At 44.8% G+C, this 20,236-nt stretch overlaps 1 protein-coding gene across 7 annotated transcripts in view; it reads left to right on the forward strand.

Moving 5' to 3' along the window:
- SDCCAG8 (SHH signaling and ciliogenesis regulator SDCCAG8) overlaps nt 1–20,236 on the forward strand; it is a 209,596-nt gene that overhangs the window by 69,183 nt on the left and 120,177 nt on the right. For all 7 annotated transcript variants that reach the window (XM_028158095.2, XM_054713026.1, XM_054713027.1 and 4 more), the window contains one exon: nt 3,294–3,410. In XM_028158095.2, coding sequence (XP_028013896.2) covers nt 3,294–3,410 — 117 coding nt within the window. The remainder of the gene's footprint in view (nt 1–3,293; nt 3,411–20,236) is intronic.

The following is a 20,236-nucleotide window of genomic DNA, read 5'->3' on the forward strand; positions in this document are numbered from 1 at the left end:
GCTGGCCCCCACCCCTGTACCAGGCCTCTATCCTATCTAATACAAGGGTAATATGCAGATTGATCATCACTGGAACACACAATATAGCTGCCCCCATGTGGTCAAAGATCCTGCCCCCATGAGGACACAAGATGGCCACCACAAGATGGCCAGCAGGAGAGGGCAGTTGGGAGGCACCCGGCCTGCAAGGGAGGGCAGTTGAGAAGGACCAGGCCTGCAAGGGAGGGCAGTTGGAGGTGATCAACCCTGCAGGAAAGGGCAGTTAGGGGTGACCAGGCCAGCAGAGGAGGGAAGTTGGGGGCAAACAGGCTGGCAGCAGAGTGGTTAGGGGGTGATCAGGCTGGCAGGCAGAAGCGGTTAGGGGCAATCAGGAAGGCAGGCAGGCAAGCAGTTGGGAGCCAGCAGTCCTGTATTGTGAGAGGGATGTCTGACTGCCCATTTAGGCCCGATCCCGGTGGGGTCCCATATTGGAGAGGGTACAGGCTGGGCTGAGGGACAACCCCCCTCCGTGCATGAATTTCGTGCACCGGGCCTCTAGTATAATAATAATATGTACCTAATTTTCACTCAGCAAACATGTACAGTACTTACTGTTGGCTGGGTGCTGCAAATACTGTACAAAGATGAATTAGACACAAATCATATTCTCAAAGAGCTTAAGAGATCAGTGGCTGAGACAGACTTGTAAATAAGCAAGCTTTATTTAATTTTGGAATATTTGATAACACTCGCTTTTTTTAAAATTTGCTAATTAGGAGTAATTTATTGCCAGAGATAGCCGAGGTTTGATTGTCTGATCTTCATAATAATACCAAAAGACATATATTTACAACATGAGGCATGTGCTTAACATGAAATTTGCAGGCTGGGTCTTTTTCAGACTTGGTCTCTAAAGTCAAGGTTCTACTACTACAGCTAATTATTTTATTGGTCTTTAAATTTATCCTTTAAAAGTCAGATTTTTTGCTGTATGGGTATCACAAACTTGTGAACCTAGAACTAAAATGTCTTAACTGGCTAATGTAAGGTACGTATTTAAGAAACACAAGAAGTCCATGTAGATTTCAGTAATCAATTGCTTTAACACTAAGAAACTAAATAATGGCAAGCATGATGTAGTAAGTTAAATGAATTCTTTTTGACCATTACACTCACAGATTATTTTAAAATCCATACCCTTTTGATATTGAATTTTATTTCTCAACGTATTTTCCTAAATTTTGACCTATTGTATTCCATTGTGGCTTTATAATTTAGTAATTAAAACGAACTTTAAAGTGAACTTTAACATACATTAGCAAAGGGAGCCTAATTTTTCTTTTTTTTCCCCCTGAATTTAATCAAGCTAGCAAATGTAGATGTTTAAAAATATCATATTTATCCACATAATAGATGCGTTTGTGTGAAAAGAGGGGTAGAAGTAGGAGAACTAATAGAGGCATGGACATGGTTAACCCAGATTTATGGATCAAAGCTATGGCAGGGATTTTCAGTTCATCGTAGGCAAAGAACTTTCTGTTGAAATCTGTACAGTAAAGAATGAGCATAATCTGTCCTTAGAATTGTCCAGAGGGACTCAGGCATCAGAGGAGTGCCTTGAGGTTGCTTCCAACCAGAAGATAACATAATTCTAGTCCAATTTATTTGTCGATTTATTTTAGATAGAATTTCAGTGTTATGGATAAGCTTAGCAAATGCTAAACTGAAAGTAGTAAGGCAAGGGAACTTTAAATAGAAAATAAAGGGATAAAATAATTTTCAATAAGACCTAATGCGTAGACATTTGTTACATATAATAATTTTGTGTTGGTGTTGGGTTTTAAATACCATGTTTGTATAATTGTTGTATAATTATTATTTTCTGGTATTATCAAGTTGGATGTTTTCATTTCATTCATGTATGTAAATCAAATAGATTGAAACAGTGAAGAACTAAGAAAGAAAGTAAATTAGGGACCCTCTATTTTTTTCTGTCACTCTTAATTTTTAAATGTTATTTAGCTTTAAAAGTAATACCTTTATGTAAATTACTAATTTTTTGAAATGAGAAAGATTAACTCACACACTGAAAGCATTTGAATTTCAAATAGAACTTTTAGTAATTTTATTCTTTTTCTAGCTTTTGTGGGCCACTGGGGGAAAGCTTATTGGCTCTTTTTCTGTCTTGTCCCTATAACTTTGGAACGCAGATTAGTTTATTTTTTCAGATATGTTTTATTTGAACATAGGAAATGCACACAGGTTTTCTAAGATTCTAGTATCTCAATATTGATGGTACTAATTTCCAAAGTTCTAATCATCATTTTTGGAGAAATACCGAATTTGAAAAGTTTCAGACAAGTATAACCATTGCATGACACATAATTTTTAAAACTCGTCTTTGTCCATTAGAGGCTGACTGAGCAGAATCGTGTCTTCATTCATCGCTCTATAGGTTTTCAGTTCTCCCCGAGGCTTATCACTTCTTTACATAGATTTATCTGCTAATTGCATTTTCCAAATATAGTCATGTCTGTAGAGACGACAGATTGAAAACAAAACTGTAGAAGATACTATGTAACTTTTAAGATGCTATGTGTGTTTATTATTTAATGATGCATTAGAATTATTTCACTTAAATGTACATTTTCCTTTTATGCTAAATCTACAGTTACAAATGCAGAATGTGCTTAGTTCCAGCCCATGACCTTTACCAGGCAATCTTTCTTAGTTGAAATACGTTGTTGTGCATGATGAAATTGGCATTGTCTAAAAAGCTTATACTTAATACGGCTACTACACCTAAGTATCAGTAATATAGTCTAATAGCAGAGACAAAAATTTCTTTATAAATTTTCTAAAATAAAAGCCTACCTCATAAAATCTTTAAAAGAAGGTTTTATAATACAGTGTGTCTATTTAACCATAAGAATTTAAACGAATAATACCATAGCTTAATATTTTCATTAATAATTTTACCTACTTAAAATTGAGATGACAGTGCATTTTGGATGGTAATATGCAATTGAAACTATGATTTTACATAAGAAATCATGAACACATTACTTAAATTCCTTAGTATGCATTTCTTTATCTATAGTTTGAAGTTGTTATATTCAGCAGTACCTGGTGTTGCCTCCACATCTTAACAGAATATTATATTGGATATTCTAATAGGAAAAGTGCCATTCTTAGAAAAGTTGTGTTGTTTTTATTTACATGCCCTCTAGGGGGCACCAAAAGATCTAATTGCAGGCATTGGCTGGTGGATTCCAGCAGCTACTAGTATTGATCTAGTTTTTGTCACCTAACAGGTGTGTGGGGAAATGCGCTATCAATTGAATAAAACCAAAATGGAGAAGGATGAGGCAGAAAAGGAGCTCAGAGAGTACAGAGCCAAAACTAAAAGGGACCTTGACCTGAAAGACGAGGTAAGCGATGGCACGAGCGAGCAGCAGTGAGCACATGAACGCTCTGTCTGAAGCTGAGGTGGTTTTATTCCTAAGTCATTCATTTCTATTATATTGGTTCTAACTAATGGAACGATTCCGTTCATACTATTAAAAGAATTTCAGTTGTAGTTGCCTAAAATTACCACCTTTCACATGAAGTGGTGAGGATACAACTGCATGCATATAAATTTCCATTCTGACAGGTCATAAATATACATTTGGATATGTGTATCTATTACTTACAAAAGTTAAAAAAATGTTCTAATGCACAGTTTGAACCTAAAATATACGTACATGAAGTTCTCGAAAGATGCCAACTTGAATCCAATTTTAAGTGAAAAAGTTTAAAATTTGTAAGATGAGATGAGTTGATATGTAAATATGTCAATCAAATTGATTGTTGGCAGAGAGAAACCAGTTTTAACTAAGATAACCATGAATACGTTTGCTCGGGATGCCTAAAAACAGCAAAATTAGAAATGTTCAAAAAATTCTGCTTATTCAATTCCAGTTTGCGCAGATGTTTTTTATGCTCTCTTTTGTTGAGATCATATAGATACCCCAATTTTAATCGACAAAGTGGACAAAAAGTGGAGGGAGGCAGTTCTAACAGGCTGACTTGGGTTTTCTGTTTTTAAGTTACAATACAGAACACCGAAGGCTTTAATTCTTTTCATTCAAGGAAAGCAGGATGATAAATCCATTCAATTAAAATAGGACTGAGGTCTTAGTATCAGTATTTTAGGGAAATTGCTGCAATGTAAAAGTAGGTAGCCCTAAGTAAATAAAAAATAAGCATGTTCCAGTTCAAAGCTTTTTGTCCTACTCACCCACATATTTTCCCTTTCAACCCGATCAAGTCTCTAAGACGCAAACACAATGAGGCAAGATATTGAAAATGAAAGTAATAATGAAACTTAGTATAAAACGTTTTTCAAGTCAAAATGGAAATCCCTGGCACCAAATGAAAATCTAAACAAATAAAAGCAAATTCTGCTTTTGTACCGCTGTAGTCTAAGTGTTACAGCGTTCTAAATGTTCAGGAGAATCTTCATGATTAACATGTACAAATAACGGGATTATTTTGTTCCATCCAGTTGGGGGCGTGCCTGATAATGGAATTGACAATCCTTTTTATCAGGGACTGTAGGTTAGGACGACCAGACCTAACACGGAGCTTCCCTGGGCTGATGTATTATGACTTTCTAAAAAGTATCCTGCTTGCTTACTCTCTGGCACTATTCTATACCTTTTGCGTTATTCTATAGCATCTGCCAGCATAACTGGAAAAATCTAGCAAAGAAGAGCTCCCGAGTTATTTAAAATCACATTGTAATCTTCTAGAGAGAAAAAAACACTGTAGGAACAATAGCATTATGATATCACTTGTAAATGAAAACCATGTGAATGAGTCTTTGCCATATTAGTCCTTTAGCGTTATTTCTCACGTCTCATTGCAATGCACCGGCGATGGCGTGGAGGCTAAAGGCGCGGGATTTTAAAGGGAGCAGTTTTCATTTGTAAACAGTTCCTGGTCGATATGAAACCTAACAGTTTTACAAGGATTTTTAGTGTTGTTTTATTTTTTATTCTTTATTGTTTAAAGTATTGCATACAGTATTGCCTGTGTCTCCTTCCCTCCTCCCCCCCCCCCCCCCCATTGACCTCTCCCCGGCCACCCCGAGCCCTCCTTGATTTTGAGTGTTGTTCTAGATAGAGATGTGCATTTTTCGGAGATCAGAGAGTTGGGAATAAGACCTCCGACAGTCACGTGATGTTTGTGATGTCCCTGCGACCCTTTTTCCTTGGACAGCGTGTGAGGAAATCTCACAGGGAGTCCTTGCCACTGTTTTGTCTGAACAGACAGTTTCAGAGAAGGGAGGGGTGGTGTCGCGTTCCAGGGTGACCTGGGGCAGCCGGGCAGCGATTGTTCTTCGGTCTTTCAGCCATGACCTGACCTTCTGTCTGGGCTTGGCCACCATCTGCACTCGGGAGAGAAATTTCCATTTAACTTTTAGCAGCTGGGCCTGCGGAGCATTTATCTGCAATACCTCGACCAACACGAAGTGTGTTTAACTTCTTAAGTGTCACACGCCATGCCGTTCACAATAACAAGACGGCTCTCTCTAGGTGCACCGACGGGGTGTTCCTTGCAATAGAGCCATCTCATTCATATCTGTGCTAATCTGACCACTTGGTACATTTCTCAAGTAGGTGGGGGACGGAGATTGGAATGTGGTGAGGACAAGGGCTTTTTGATGTTCACAAACCAGGGCAAATGGTCGGCCACCGAGTCATTTTCCCCCTGACCCTGGCCCTGACTGCGGCATAATCAGGGAGAAGGGTTAGGCGAGCAACAATGCAGCTCTTCCTCCCCTCTCTCCTTTTAAAATGTATATTGTGTCAGGAATCCATGGGCGGATTATCCTTTCCATCAACTCCTTTGTACTCTTCAGCTCAGAGCGCTCCTGTCAGCCTCACAGGATGCTTCTTGCACATAAAAAATTAGAAGGGGAAAAAAAAAGACATTTGGTAAGGAAGACAATGAGAAATCTGCATCTTTACTTTTATTAGAAAATTTTTGTAGGCTATAAGTGCGCACACATGCACACACACACACACACACACACACACACACCCTTAGGGGAATTTAAAAACACATATGGGGATAAAGAGAATATTATAATGAATTCCCTCATTCTCGCAGCATCGTCATTTTGCCAGTCTTTTTCCTCTATCTCCCATCTTTTCTCTCCTTCCTCTGTCTTCATTATCACCAGCCTTGTCTTCCCATCTTCTCTGCCTTCCTCTCTCTCTCGTTGTCTTCTTCCTCCAGTTCTTCTTTTGGTGAGGTGTTTAAGACAGATCTCAGTCCTGTTCCCCCGTCAGCACTTCTGTGTACATCCAAGAAATACTTGTTTTCATAATCACTAGGTCATTATCACACCTAAGAATACTAACGGTAATTCTGTAATATTATCTAATGCCCAACCCATATGCAACTGGCTTTCACCAGCTCCATAATATTGGCTTTACAGTGGGTTCATCCAAATCAGGAAAGTAGGGATGTTAGAATATTATAGCGTTACCTTCTTTAATAGGAAAGAAAAGGAAATATCACAAAATTTCAACTTTCTTTGCCTCTTGTTTCACTAAACTTCATGCACAATAATTTGATTGTGCTCTCTATCTATAAGGTGACCTCATGTGAAAAATATGAATCAGTCCAGTGGGAACCTATTGTAGGGGACTGGCTACCACGCAGTAGCCCCTCACCATGTCCTCACAGGAGCCTACAGGCACCGGAAAGCCATCACACACAAGGGAATTCGGAGCCTTAGACGTAAGATCGAGGCATGCCGAAGGGACAGACAAGTCCCTGGCGTGGCAAGGTCCCTGACTCTGAACTGAGTGGGATTTCCTTAGTCAACTTCCATCTTGGTAGATGGATCTCAGAAGAGGATTCTTTACAGCCCCCGAGCTTTGATCCAGGAAAAGAGTGAGGTCCCAGGTGCGAAAAGATCCAACACTTTCTTTCCTCTGCCGTCTCCCTCTCACTGACTGCCATGGTGTTTTCTGTTTGCTATTCAAGGTCATGGTCCCTCCCGCCCAGGGATGCTCATGGGGGGTGAGGGGGTGCAGGCCACACACACTTCCCGTGACTGGGCCTGCACATGCGCCATGGCTTCTGGGTGCTCCCCGCCAGCAGCCGAGGACCTGCATAAGCCCCCTGTGGGGGCAGAGGGAATCATCCTTCCCATCCCAAGGGGGTCAGACGCATGACCCCTAGCGATTGCAACCTCCAATGAGGACACACTTGGTACCTGGATCTCGGGGACCAGGCGCTCCGCACTGAGTCCCCGAGTGCCCTGTGGTGCAGCCACCGCAGGCAGGGATGGTCACCTCCATGTCCTGCCTTGAGATGCCAGAAGTGTACTCACTCAACCCAACCTTCCCGCCTCACCTCCGGGCTCCTGCCAGGGGAAGGGACAGGGGCAGATGGAGAGCACATGCCCCGGGGGAGGACAGCAGGTCACAGGGCGGGGCTGGGGGAGGAAGCTGGGGGCACAGGGTCTGAGAACTGCCCCGGGCCGGGGAGAGACAGCGGGGAAACCAGAGCGCACAGAGCGGGGTACATTGTTCGTGAGATTCTCCTAGAAACCCAATTCCATCTAAAGTCCTATAACTTTCAGGACGTCGCCCACAGAGCATTGAACTGCCACCTCTGCTCTCACGTCCCTGGAGCCACCGTGGCCAGGGGCGGGTAGGCAGGCAGATTGGGTGCCTAATGCACATGTATGTCCCCACTGCACATGCAGACGCGGTTGGCCACCTGTAGCCCACGGGCCCTGCTGCCTGTTTGCACGGTCAAGTTGTACGAGAGGCCAGCCCCACCCACGTGTCAGCCTGCTGCCTGCGGCAGAGTGGAGGGGTCGCGACAGAGACCACATCGCCCACAAAGACGAGCATGGTTAGTGTCTGACCCTTCACAGGAAGCTTGTCAGCCCTGCCTGGGGGAGGGACCTACAGCTGGGAGAGCTCCCCGTGCCCCATGAGAGCTGGAGCTCAATGCAGTGTTCAGGTCACGCAGCACAGACATGTGCACTGGGAACCTGTCTGATCCTGTTAACCAACGTCACCCCAGAAAATTTAATGTTTTTTAAAAAAGTGGAGCTTTGAATTAGAAGACTCAGTGATCTTAAATGAGAACTCAATGGCTTTTCAGTTGTTTACAGCACAGCAACCATGCCACATGCCCGGGTCTTAATCCTCCGATGGCATCGCCACGTGGGCGAAGGGCTGGCTAGAGTGCCGTTATCTGAGTAGTGGCTTAACAATGGCTTCCATGGGAGTCTACATATAACATTTTACATGTACAATTTTGTTTTTAGATTGGAAAAAAAAAAATTCTAGAGATAAGGCGTTCTTACTAGCATCGTGAAGGTTATAACTTGGGAGTTGTGGCTACTGTTGAATAGGAAGCACTGAAGTTCAGAATTACCCAAGTGGGTAAGGAAAGCAAGTATTTAAGGGGAGAGCGCGTGGACGACAGAAATCCATTGGAAAATTCTGGCCAGAAAAATTAGGGCAAGAGATTTGCTCACGGTTGCGGGAGTATGACTCAGCACTTTCATACCGACTCTGCACATGGACTGTATCAACACAGGCGTAATTTCCTGAGCTCCACTGAGTTAATGAGTCTATATTGTTCGGCTTTGTGTAAAGATGAGAGGAAGCCTGGAGAGTCCTGTGTAAAGCCAGAGAAATAAAAGCCAGCAAGCAAAGTCGACGAACTCCCTTTTTTTTTTTTTTTTAAGATTATTATTTTTCATTTTTTAAATATATTTTATTGATTTTTTTACAGAGAGGAAGGGAGAGGGATAGAGAGTTAGAAACATCGATAAGAGAGAAACATGGATCAGCTGCCTTCTGCACACCCCCTACTGGGGATGTGCCTGCAACCCAGATACACGCCCTTGACCGGAATCGAACCTGGGACCCTTCAGTCCGCAGGCCGATGCTCTATCCACTGAGCCAAACCGGTTAGGGCAGGCGGACTACCTTTTTACAGAGAGAAGACTGGACTATCGTGCACCATCCTCAAGGACTTGACTGATTCTTTCCGGGAGAAAGCCACACACCTGATCTTGACCTTCAATATGGAAAGAATAAGAACAAGGTGATTTAATCACAGAACTGGCAACGCAATAGCCGGAAATAGGAAGGTTCTAACGGTAGGAAGATCGGAAAAGATTGTTACAACGGGAATCAGGGCTTTCTGAAGACCCGCTGATGGGCCTCTGAGGCCCACCGCCTTCTGTTGGATTCTGCAAACATCCCTGAAATGGCTCACTGTATCTGTGACGGGGGTGGCGGTGTATCAGGCTTTCTCCACCTGTAGCATCGACAGATAAATTGAACTGCCCTCAGCGCCACGCCCTGCTGTGTCTGCTTCTGCACCCTCTCTCCGCAAGGCCTTGGGGAGCAGGCGGAGGTCATGGGTGGCTTTCTGAGAGCTGGGCTCCTAAGACTGCAGCTGCCACCCGCTGTCGCACTCCTGTGTCGCAGAAATGGCTGGGAGAGGGGCCACTTGGGCCTGTCGCTGCACATGCACTCACTCCGTCCTGGTGATGACAGAGGCGCTCTCTGGCGTCTTCACACTCCACTCTCTCTCCTTGCTGGAGGCTTCGTGCATTCCTCTCCCTGCACCTCGCTCCTCACCAGGGACCATCCCTTCCTGAGGCCTGGCCTGCCCAGGACCCCGGGGGGTGATCACCAGGAGCCCCGGGCCCTGCCCTGAGGGAGTTTATATTCTAGATGAGGAGACGGCGCACACGTTTGAACATGCCTTAAAAATACTTGCAAAGCAGCGGATCGACAAGTGCAAATTAATGGAGTGTGAACTTCATGCTGGCTCCCGCCCATGAGAGGGGGAATCTGGTTCCCCGTGTGATGCAATCAGGCTTCTTTTTTACAGCATCGGCCCTAAGTATGCCCCGGAGCATTGTTCAGTAGCTTAGAGAGATCTGTGTTCTTCTCGCAGCCCAGCCAGGAATCCTGAGAAAATTCCGCAGCCGGGCGTCTGTCTAATCACTAGGCCCCTTTTGTTCTCGCCCCGCGTGAGGCTTGAATGGGCCAAACAGGCTTATGGGAAGAATTCAAAAGACAATTGAACTTACTATTTTTCTAAAACGCCGTGTGAAGTTCATTTCTTCATTTTAAATCATAATTTTGTTGGGACGGTCGCAACATTAGCAGTAAGAAAGTACGTTTGATTGTGTGTGTGTGTGTGTGTGTGTGTGTGTGTGTGTGTGTGTGTGTGTCCAAAGGGGCAGGCAGTTGGACCAGATCCTCCCAGTGCATCACCCCCAGTGGGAGTCCTTGGGGATTTGGCGCTGAGTCACCGTGTTCATGGTGTGGGCAGTGACTTTAGGTGGCAGACTGTGTGAAGTGCTCCATGGAGAAGCACTGGTGTCCAGGCAGAGACGATAATGCCGTTTCCCATAGTAACATAGTTGTAAAAGTCAAATGGATAAGCCGAACCTTTATGTGCAGATCACAGTATAAGGCTGTTTAGGAGATGAGGGCACAGGTAGGAAACAAAACATGCCCCAATGGGCTCAACATTTCCATACAGATGTTTGTAAGCTGAACTCAAGGAATATATATATATATATATTTATATATATTAAATTGATTTGAGAGAAAGGGAGAGGGAGAGAGAAATGGAAACATCAATGATGAGAGAGAACCATTGATTGGCTGCCTCCTGCACAACCCCCACTGGAGATCGAGCCCACAACCCTGGCATGTGCCCTGACCAGGAATCAAACCCAGGACCACCTGGTTCATAGGTCGATGCTCAACCATTGGGGCAAGCTGGCCAGGTCTCAAGGAATATTTTTAAAAATATATATTTTATTGATTTTTTTACAGAGAGGAGCGGAGAGGGATAGAGAGCTAGAAACATTCATGAGAGAGAAACATTGATCAGCTGCCTCCTGCACACCCCCTACTGGGGATGTGCCTGCAACCAGGGTACATGCCCTTGACCAGAATCGAACCTGGGACCTTTCAGTCTGCAGGCCGATGCTCTATCCACTGAGCCAAACCGGTTAGGGCTCAAGGAATATTTTTAAGGAAGACATAAGATTTGTCAACAATTGGCCCTAAAACATATTTTTTTCTATATTTTCAATTTCATTGGATGACACATATTTTGGTCCTTAAAAACAAAGGTGCTTACTTTGACATAAAAAGTTGGAGTTACAAGGCCAATAGGCCCCCCTGGCAGACCCTCCTCTCAGGTACCACGTCTGCGTTTCCTTGAGTGAGTGTCCATGCGACCCACAAGCCGAGAGGCGTTACACGTAGGACAGTACATACGCCTTTTTTTTACAGACCAGAAATATTAGTACCAATATCCAGTGAACATATTACTAATTACCACATATGTACATACTTAAAACAATATTTGTTGTATGAACAGAAGTACATTCACAGAAGCCAATAATTTGCATCACCCAGTAGAGCAAATTGTTTTCATTTCTCTGTTTTACCTTCCACTTTTTGTCCATATGCATATATGATATTTGCAGGCAGTAAACATAGCCTAGATATCATTTTGGTCTTTCCCTTTTTTCACTTAGCAGTTTCTGGAGCATCTCTGTGTGGCTGCCTATTCCTCGCAGTGATCGCTTTAAGATGACCATTTACATGTACTTTAAAGTGAGACTCAGCCACGTTTTGAGGAGAACAGACACTGTTACAAATTTAGAATCCAAATTTAGAATCCTTTTGCCCTAAACTTGACTTGTTGCTTTAATTCAACAACCAGATACTGCAGGCACCATGCTGGCCTAGAATGAATTTCTGTTCTTAAAGAAGGGACTCTGTAACACAGATATGCAAATAGTTATGTCAAAGAGAGCACGGTAACTATCATCAGCAAACTACAGAAGGGTGTGGGAGCCCGGCTGGCATAGCTCAGTGGTTGAGCGTCAACCCATGAACCAGGAGGTCACGGTTCGATTCCCGGTCAGGGCACATGCCCGGGTTGGGCTCGATCCCCAGTCAGGGGCATGCAGGAGGCAGCCGATCGGTGATTCTCTCTCATCATGGATGTTTCTATTTCTCCCTCTCTGAAATCAATAAAAACATTAGAAATGACTTTTTTAGAAAAGGGTGTGGTGGTTTAGAAGAGGGAGAGGTGACATCCTTGAAGAATGTGCAGGTGTTGCCCAGCGTGGGTGGGGGAGGAAGGCATTTGGGTTGCAAGACCCACCGTGCAGCTGGAAGGAGGGGCTCAGGTGGGCGGGGGAAGGAAGATGCATTCAAGGAACGTGTGTGTGTCTTTTGACTCCATAGCGAACTGTATAAATAACCTCAGGATCTCAAGTGCCACGTCTGTTATAAAAGACTAGCGTTCCCGTTGCAGGAAAAATCCTGCAATAGGATTTCCTGCTGCACTCTAACCCGCCTCCGCTCCTCCCTTGTCGCCCGTCCCGCCTTCTCCTCCAGCCCGCCTGTGTTTCCCTTCTCCCCCGGCCCCACCTCCACTCCACCCTTGTCGCCCGCCCCGCCTTCTCCTCCAGCCCGCCTGCGTTTCCCTTCTCCCCCGGCCCCGCCTCCACTCCGCCCTTGTCGCCCGCCCCGCCTTCTCCGCCAGCCTGCCTGCGTTTCCCTTCACCCCCGGCCCCGCCTTCGCTCCTCCCTTCTCCTTCCCACCCCCCCCCCCCGGGCTTGCTTGCTTCTTTGAAGCTTTACTCCCTTCTGCAGCTCTTGGCTTCTTTCGACGCTGTCTTGATATGCAAATTAGCCGCCATCTTTGTTGGGGTATTTTGCATACTCGTCCTGATTGGTTGGTGGGCGTGGTTTGGCTGGTGGGCGTGGCTTAGGTGTAGTGAAGGTGTGGTCAATTTGCATATTTGTCTATTATTAGATTAGATTCCCTAGAACAGGGGCTTCCATGAGCTCCAGAGTCCCGTGTAATTGCCTATTTTTAACCTGTTGCACACCCTGCAGTCAGGCAGAGAGTCATATTTTGGGGACATTTGCACAGTTTGTATTTCCTTTGTAGTATTCTCTATGTAGTGGAACAATTTTAGGATTTTCAAATTTTGGATAACCTACTCTAAAATGTCATTTTGTTACCAGTGTTAGAATCGAGTGGGATTAGTTCCTGAGGAATGAAGAATGGACGGTTGCTTTAGTGATTTGTAGAAGACTCCCACATTGCCGGGATGGGCGGGCAGACACGGATACACAGGGTAGGACAGACCTAAGGACTCTGAGTCTGAAGACCTGGCGCCTCGATTTGGCTTGTCAGCCGACTTCCTGAGCGAACCCCTGGGAGATCCACCTTCGCTGCCAGTGAGTGAGAAGCTTGGCTAAGTGGTGGCTGAGGTTTTCTCCGGCTCTACACCCCCAAGCTTCTAGAAACACAGGAAACACTTTCCTCCTCGCTTCATAGTACTAATAAAATCATTGAAAATTACGCCAGTCTCCAGTGTCGTTCCAGGTAGTCACCTGCTTTTATAAAAACGACACTTCTGTTAAGATGACAAGATTGTAATTTGCCTGTCGGCAGTTTTCAATCATGTTCTTTACATGATGGTTAATGACAGAACAATGAAGTGCCTAGCCCTTTAAACAGGTGAATGAATGACCCGGCAGCCGTCACTTTACTGGTGGAAGGGATAAAGCCCTCCCGCGAAGTGAAAGTGAAGTTCTGCAGGGACCGTTTCCATTGGTGGCAGCAGGAGACTGACCACGGGTCGTGTTTTGGAGGAGCGAGCGGCTTTCAGGAAGCCTGTGGGGTGAATGTCCTCAGCCCGAGTTTCTGATCTGTGTGAGGGCGTGGAGCGTGGAGTACATGTGTGTGAGTGCCTGGTGCGTGGAGTACATGTGTGTGAGTGCATGGTGCGTGGAGTATATGCATGTGAATGTATGGTGCATGGAGTACATGGTGTGTGGAGTATATGTGTGTGAGTGCATGGTGTGTGGATATATTCGTGTGAGTGCATGGTGCATGGATACATTCATGTTAGTGCCTGGTGCATGGAGTACATGTGTGTGAGTGCCTGGTGCGTGGAGTACATGTGTGTGAGTGCCTGGTGCATGGAGTACATGTGTGTGAGTGCCTGGTGCGTGGAGTACATGTGTGTGAGTGCCTGGTGCGTGGAGTACATGTGTGTGAGTGCCTGGTGCGTGGAGTACATGTGTGTGAGTGCCTGGTGCGTGGAGTACATGTGTGGGAGTGCCTGGTGCGTGGAGTACATGTGTGTGAGTGCCTGGTGCGTGGAGTACATGTGTGGGAGTGCCTGGTGCGTGGAGTACATGTGTGGGAGTGCCTGGTGCGTGGAGTACATGTGTGGGAGTGCCTGGTGCGTGGAGTACATGTGTGGGAGTGCCTGGTGCGTGGAGTACATGTGTGGGAGTGCCTGGTGCGTGGAGTACATGTGTGTGAGTGCCTGGTGCGTGGAGTACATGTGTGTGAGTGCCGGGTGCGTCAGCCTTCACCTTCGGTTCCACCTGGTGCTCTCGTCCACGCAGCCACGGGATGAGGTGCTGTGGCTTCTGGACCCAGCTGACCCAGAACATGGCTAGACTAAAATTTTGGCTTTTAATTTTTTTAAATCCTCACCCGCGGTCATTTTCCCATCTGTTTGAGAAAGAGTGGGAGAGAGAGGGAAAGACGGAGAGAAATGCCGATGTGAGAGAAACACATCAACTGGTTGCCTCCAGCACGTCCTGGCCAGGGAGGAGCCTGCAACGAGGTACGTGCCCTTGACTGGAATCGAACCCTGGACCCGCCAGTCCCCAGGCCGACGCTCTATCCCCTGAGCCAAACTGGCCAGGGCTTACATTTTTTAAATCATCAGAATGAAAACAAGAAAGTGAAATTCTCATAGATCTCACACATTCCTGACCTGCGTTGGAGTCCAGAGTGAGAGACTGCCTGAGGCGGGGATTCTGGATCTAACCGCAGGCTGTTGGGACTGCTAATAAATTGCCAGGTGCTTAGATTTCCACATTACTCTTCTTAACATTTTATTTTCCAGTGACAGTGTACATCCTTCCTCCTGATTCTGTGTTGGTTTCGGGTGCACAGTGTGGTGGTTAGACAGGCATATACTTTCCAAAGTGCTCCCCCTCCCCCCTTCCCCCCCTGCCCCCGGCACCATGCACAGCTATTGCAGTTAGTCCCTGTCTGCACTTTACAGGTAACTTAACCCTTTTGGGTGGTAACGTCTGTACTTAAGCGGATCAGCTGCAGTAACACTCAGTGTTTAAGAGGCGAGAAGGCAGCGGCATCCTTATTCCTGGCTCTCCTTGCCGTCCTGAGAATTTCCGCAGTTCTCCAGGAGGGATGGAGAATTCCTCTTTAGACACAATCTCTCCCTCCTACTGAACTTCTAATATCCTCGCTCGCTCTCTCCTAATAAATCAAGTGATAGCATTGGCCTGGCTTCACGAATCTTGAGTCGGGCCGTGGTGGGAAGTTCCCAGTGCAGTACAAGGGAGAGCAGGGCAGGGGAAGGGGAGGTAACCTTTTAGGGGCATCTTCAGCAGAAGGAGGAAAAGGAACTGTTCCGCTTGAAAGATTGCCCCATCATTGCAAGTACTGATTTTTCCTTTGGACCCTGCAGACACCTGCTCCGAGTGTCCCGCCTAGAAATCTGAACGCACTCGTACTGAGAGGTAACTGGCGAACCGTAATTGGAATTAATAGCTTTAGGGTGTCATTTTCCACTTGTCTCTACACTTACGTTTATCGCAGAATGATGGAGCTGGGTCAGTGTTTCTTCCCTAATTTACTGAAGGTCCACTGTGTGAACAGCGATTGAAGCCACATACGTTTCTGTCACAAGAACCGGATAACCTTTATTCTAAAGGGGGAGTTAAGACATTGGGTGGATCAAATATTTATTTATACCTATGTTTTAAAATCTTTATAAAATATACTTTTTTATTGATTTCAGAGAGGAAGGGAGAGGGAGAGAGAGTTAGAAACATCAATGAAGAGAATCATTGATCAGCTGTCTCCTGCACGCCCCCTCCTGGGGATGTGCCCTTGACCAGAATCGAACCCGGGACCCTTCAGTCCGTAGGCCGATGCTCTATCCACTGAGTCAAACCAGCGAGGACTGGGTATATATATCTTTGTATATGTCTTACTGATAGGTAATCTGAGAAGTGTGACTTACTAATGATTTTCCTTGAGGGGAGCTGGAAGTTGGAAGTCTCTAAATGCTGGGTTTGGGATACCTTAGACTCACCTCCTCAGCCAGGAGAGAAAGAACGGCCACACTGCTGTTCCAGCTACAAAAGCAAGAAGAGCAGAGGAAGAGGGGGTGGGGGACGAGGAAAAATGAGAAAAGACATTTACCCTAAGAACAACTGGGCTTTTGCCTCTACTTACGCTGCCTCCCATTAAACCATAACTCAGGAGAGGCAACATGATCACAGGCCCATCCGTGTTTTCAGGAGGATCCACACGAATGGATGTTTAAAGCTGTAATTGCTATGACAACCTCCTACAGCCCCCACCCCCGCCCCCAACTGCTGCTGGTTGTTGAGAGTAATTTCACTTGGCATTTTTTGGAAGATGCTTTTTAACCCCATAGAAATAAAATCCATGAAGGTAATTTTTATCTTCAGTCTCTCTTGTTTCAGTGGCCACATATGAAGGACCAAAGAGTGGACCTCGGGCAGCAAAGAGCAATGGCTGGGTGGGGGCTGAGAGCCAGAAAGGCCTACATGACTCCATCCGGCCCCTGGGTTTTGTAGATGATTTGACAATGAATGAGCTGAGTGTTACCTCATTTTTATGCATGGATTTATTTATTATTATTATTATTATTTTTTTTAATGAATCTTTATTGTTCAGATTACAATTGTTTCTCCTTTTTCCCCACATATCTCCCCACCCCCCAGTTCCTACCCCTCCCTCTTCCCTTACCCCCCCCCCCCCGCTGTCCTTATCCATAGGTGTATGATTTTTGTCCAGTCTCTTCCCATACTCCCCACACAGACACCCCTTTCCCCCTGAGAATTATCAATCCACTCCCATTCTATGCCTGATTCTATTAAGTTCACCAGTTTATTCTGTTCCTCAGATTTTTAATTCACTTGACTTTTAGATTCACTTGTTGATAGATATGTATTTGTTGTTCATAATTTTTATCTTTCTTCTTCTTTTTCCTCTTTTTAAAGAATACCTTTCAGCATTTCATATAATGCTGGTTTGGTGGTGATGATGGATTTATTTATTAATTAGAGACCCAGTGCACACAATCTGTGCACTTGGCGGGGGGGTGTCCCTCAGCCCGGCCTGCGCCCTCTCGCAGTCCGGGAGCCCTCGGCAGGCGGACATCCTTAGCACTGCCACAGAGGCAGGAGAGGCTCCCGCCACTGCCGCTGCGCTCGCCAGCCATGAGCCCGGCTTCTGGCGCACTGACCACCAGGGAGCAGCTCCTGCGTTGAGCGTCTGCCCCCTGGTGGTCAGTGAGCGTCATAGCGACTGGTCGTTTCACTGTTCGGTCGATTTGCATAGTAGCCTTTTATTATAGAGGATACTTACTGATAACCTTTTATGTGTCCCTCACAAATAGGCACAGGGATTGCAATGAGAAATAAAATATATTTATTGCCCAGACAACTCCTAGTCGGATAATGAAGTTAAACGTGATAAGACGAGGGCGCGGTAGAAGGGGTGACTCACCGTGATGGGACAGGAGTCACAAGGATTCTACTCAACAGTCAGTCAGTTTTCTACAAGAATAGCAAGGTGTTTTTGATATGACCTGTACGGCATAGAAGTGGGGCTGTCCTCTAAGCGTCTGTTAACCTAACTTCAGACCCAGTTACCACTGGGTTACGTGGTTATCGAACGTCTCAAGGTGAACTTGTATTGAGCCTCAAGTTCAGTGAAGACCTCTAATGGCACCCTGTCTGCCGCCTACAATTGGGCAGTAAATACGTATTTTCATTTGTCTCTCTGAAACGTGATCATTTGAGTTTGGACCCATCACTGCCTGAACTCTTTTGGATTTTGTCTTTGACGTCTTACTGTAATAAATGATTCCTCTCAGGTTTATGTCAAGCAAATTTGATCAGCACATCATTAACGTCCTCATTAAAATCAGTGGTTTACAGAGTACAGCCCCGCCCGCTGTAGCTTGATATTTTCTATCTTCCCCGTGTTGTTTTTTTTTAACTGATGTGTTTGTTTTTGTTAAGAAGCAGACCATTTACCTTCTTCAAAATGATTCCAGTCAAATCAAATGACATTTACTTTTGTACCTACTAAGTAGTGTGCTTAGGTAGCACTGAGTCACATGCCAGAAGATTACATTGGTGGCAGACAGTGAGGAAATTAGGCAAGCGCGGCTAAGAAATCAGAGTGCTTTTGTCAAGATGGAGCAGATCCGTAGTTGGCAGGATCGAAACCTGTGTTGGGAAACTCCCCATGGAAGGGGAATGGGCCTGCTGAAATTTCAGGTGGTTTCTTTTTCTCATCTAAACCTGGATAAATGGACTAAATTGGAAATTTGAGGAATTAGAATCTGTAAAATTATTTTTTGAGATTTCCTTGATTCGTTCTATTGCATGAATCCTTTTAAAAGTGTTCTGTCCATACACTGCTGTTAAATAATTATCTTGTACCAATATGATAGGTCAGTTATATCTCAAAAAAAAAAAAATGCTTTCTATCCCAGTCATTACCCTGTATTTATCTGTTCTACACCTACTTTATTTTTCTTTTTGAAAATGAGTGAAAACAGAAATGATCTTAGTTTTCTAACTGTCACAGCATATAAATTCAGTAATGCCCATGACAGTGTTTGCTAAACTATGAAAAGCTGTTTACATACATAGAACTGTTGTGATGGAATAGGTGCTCAATAAATTAAATAGGTGTATTTACTTCTTTGTATGTGGATGCTGTTAATTTAAAAGAATTATACTCAAAATATTTATTGATTGAAGCATCTACTTTACTCTGGATGCTTCTTTCCACAATTAGCTAGGTTATTTTTGAGTTAAAGCAAAGTTTGATGAATTTCTAAGTTCCACAAATAGAATTCTACAGAAATATTTATATAACCCACAGCGAAAGTGAATTTTCTAAAAACTCCCCATAAGGTGAGATCACGTACGCCACGTCTCAGTGCAGAAGGATTTTTTTTTCCCCCAATCGGTTATGTCTCTAAAAATAAACGTAGTTTTGTTGTTAAAATTTGCTGTTTCCTCTCCACATAAGAACATCTCATTAATTGTGGTGCACACCTTCCAACAAGATAAGGTTAAACTGTCCAGTTCTCCAATGGGAGAGGATCCATTGTGTCGCCTGCGAGCAGGGTAGCGGCTAAGAGGTGAGTTGAACACAGACAAGCTGTTTCGATGGTCAGATGTTGTGAATGGAAGGCCTTCCACAGCCTGTAGGTCTGAGTGTTCGAGCTGCGTGTTCAGTGATACCCTGCTTCTCCTGCTGACTTTAGGAGATGAAAGGGAGAGCAATGATGTTGAGGTTCTCTGTAACCAGAGGCGCCAAGGAGGTCAGACGCTGGGTAGGTGGGAAGAGCAGAGACCTCACCAGGTGCAGTGTCTTTGTATGGGAAGCACTGTATTCCATTGGTTGCACTGCTAAGAGGTCAAGACGAGGTAGATAAGGGTCTCCTTTTCCCAGTCATTTGAAGCCGATTTAGAGAAAAGTTAAAATACTGCTTCTTATAAAATAAAGTCATTCCGTTGGAAGTGAAAGGCTGGGTGGGATCTTGCATCGGGTCTAAATGTTTGAGCTTCTTTGGTCCGAGAGAAAAGAAATAGTTTATTTGCGCCCACATCTGTACTAACCAGACATACCGGTAAAAGTAAAAGTAAAATCTTATAAAATATTTTTCCCCTCTAAATTAAGAAATGACGTGTATAGCCTTCGGAAGCCAGTTCTTCAGAAAGGGGGTCTGAGCCTGACATGTGTTCTGATTGTCAGAGATTGACAGGATTTAATGAGAGAAGACGCAGAGCAGGGAGCGAAACTTATTGTTGAGTAACAGTTGTCAGAGGAGAAGCAGATGATGTGTTTTCTTGATTGCATTTAAAAAATTAATTATTGCCAATAGGAGCTTGTTTGTGCTCGTAACTGAGTTAGCGTTGTGGTTTGGCACTTATCCACACAGGAAGGGAAGCGGGACGCGCGGAGAATCTGAAACCTGGGGTCCAGTCCGGTCGGTGCGTTTCAGGGGGTCGGTTAACCCCTGGACCCGTGCTCCCCTCTGCAAAGGGAGGGGGTAGATGAA

The sequence above is a fragment of the Eptesicus fuscus genome, chromosome 24 (assembly GCF_027574615.1).
Source record: "Eptesicus fuscus isolate TK198812 chromosome 24, DD_ASM_mEF_20220401, whole genome shotgun sequence".
Classification (NCBI taxonomy): domain Eukaryota; kingdom Metazoa; phylum Chordata; class Mammalia; order Chiroptera; family Vespertilionidae; genus Eptesicus; species Eptesicus fuscus.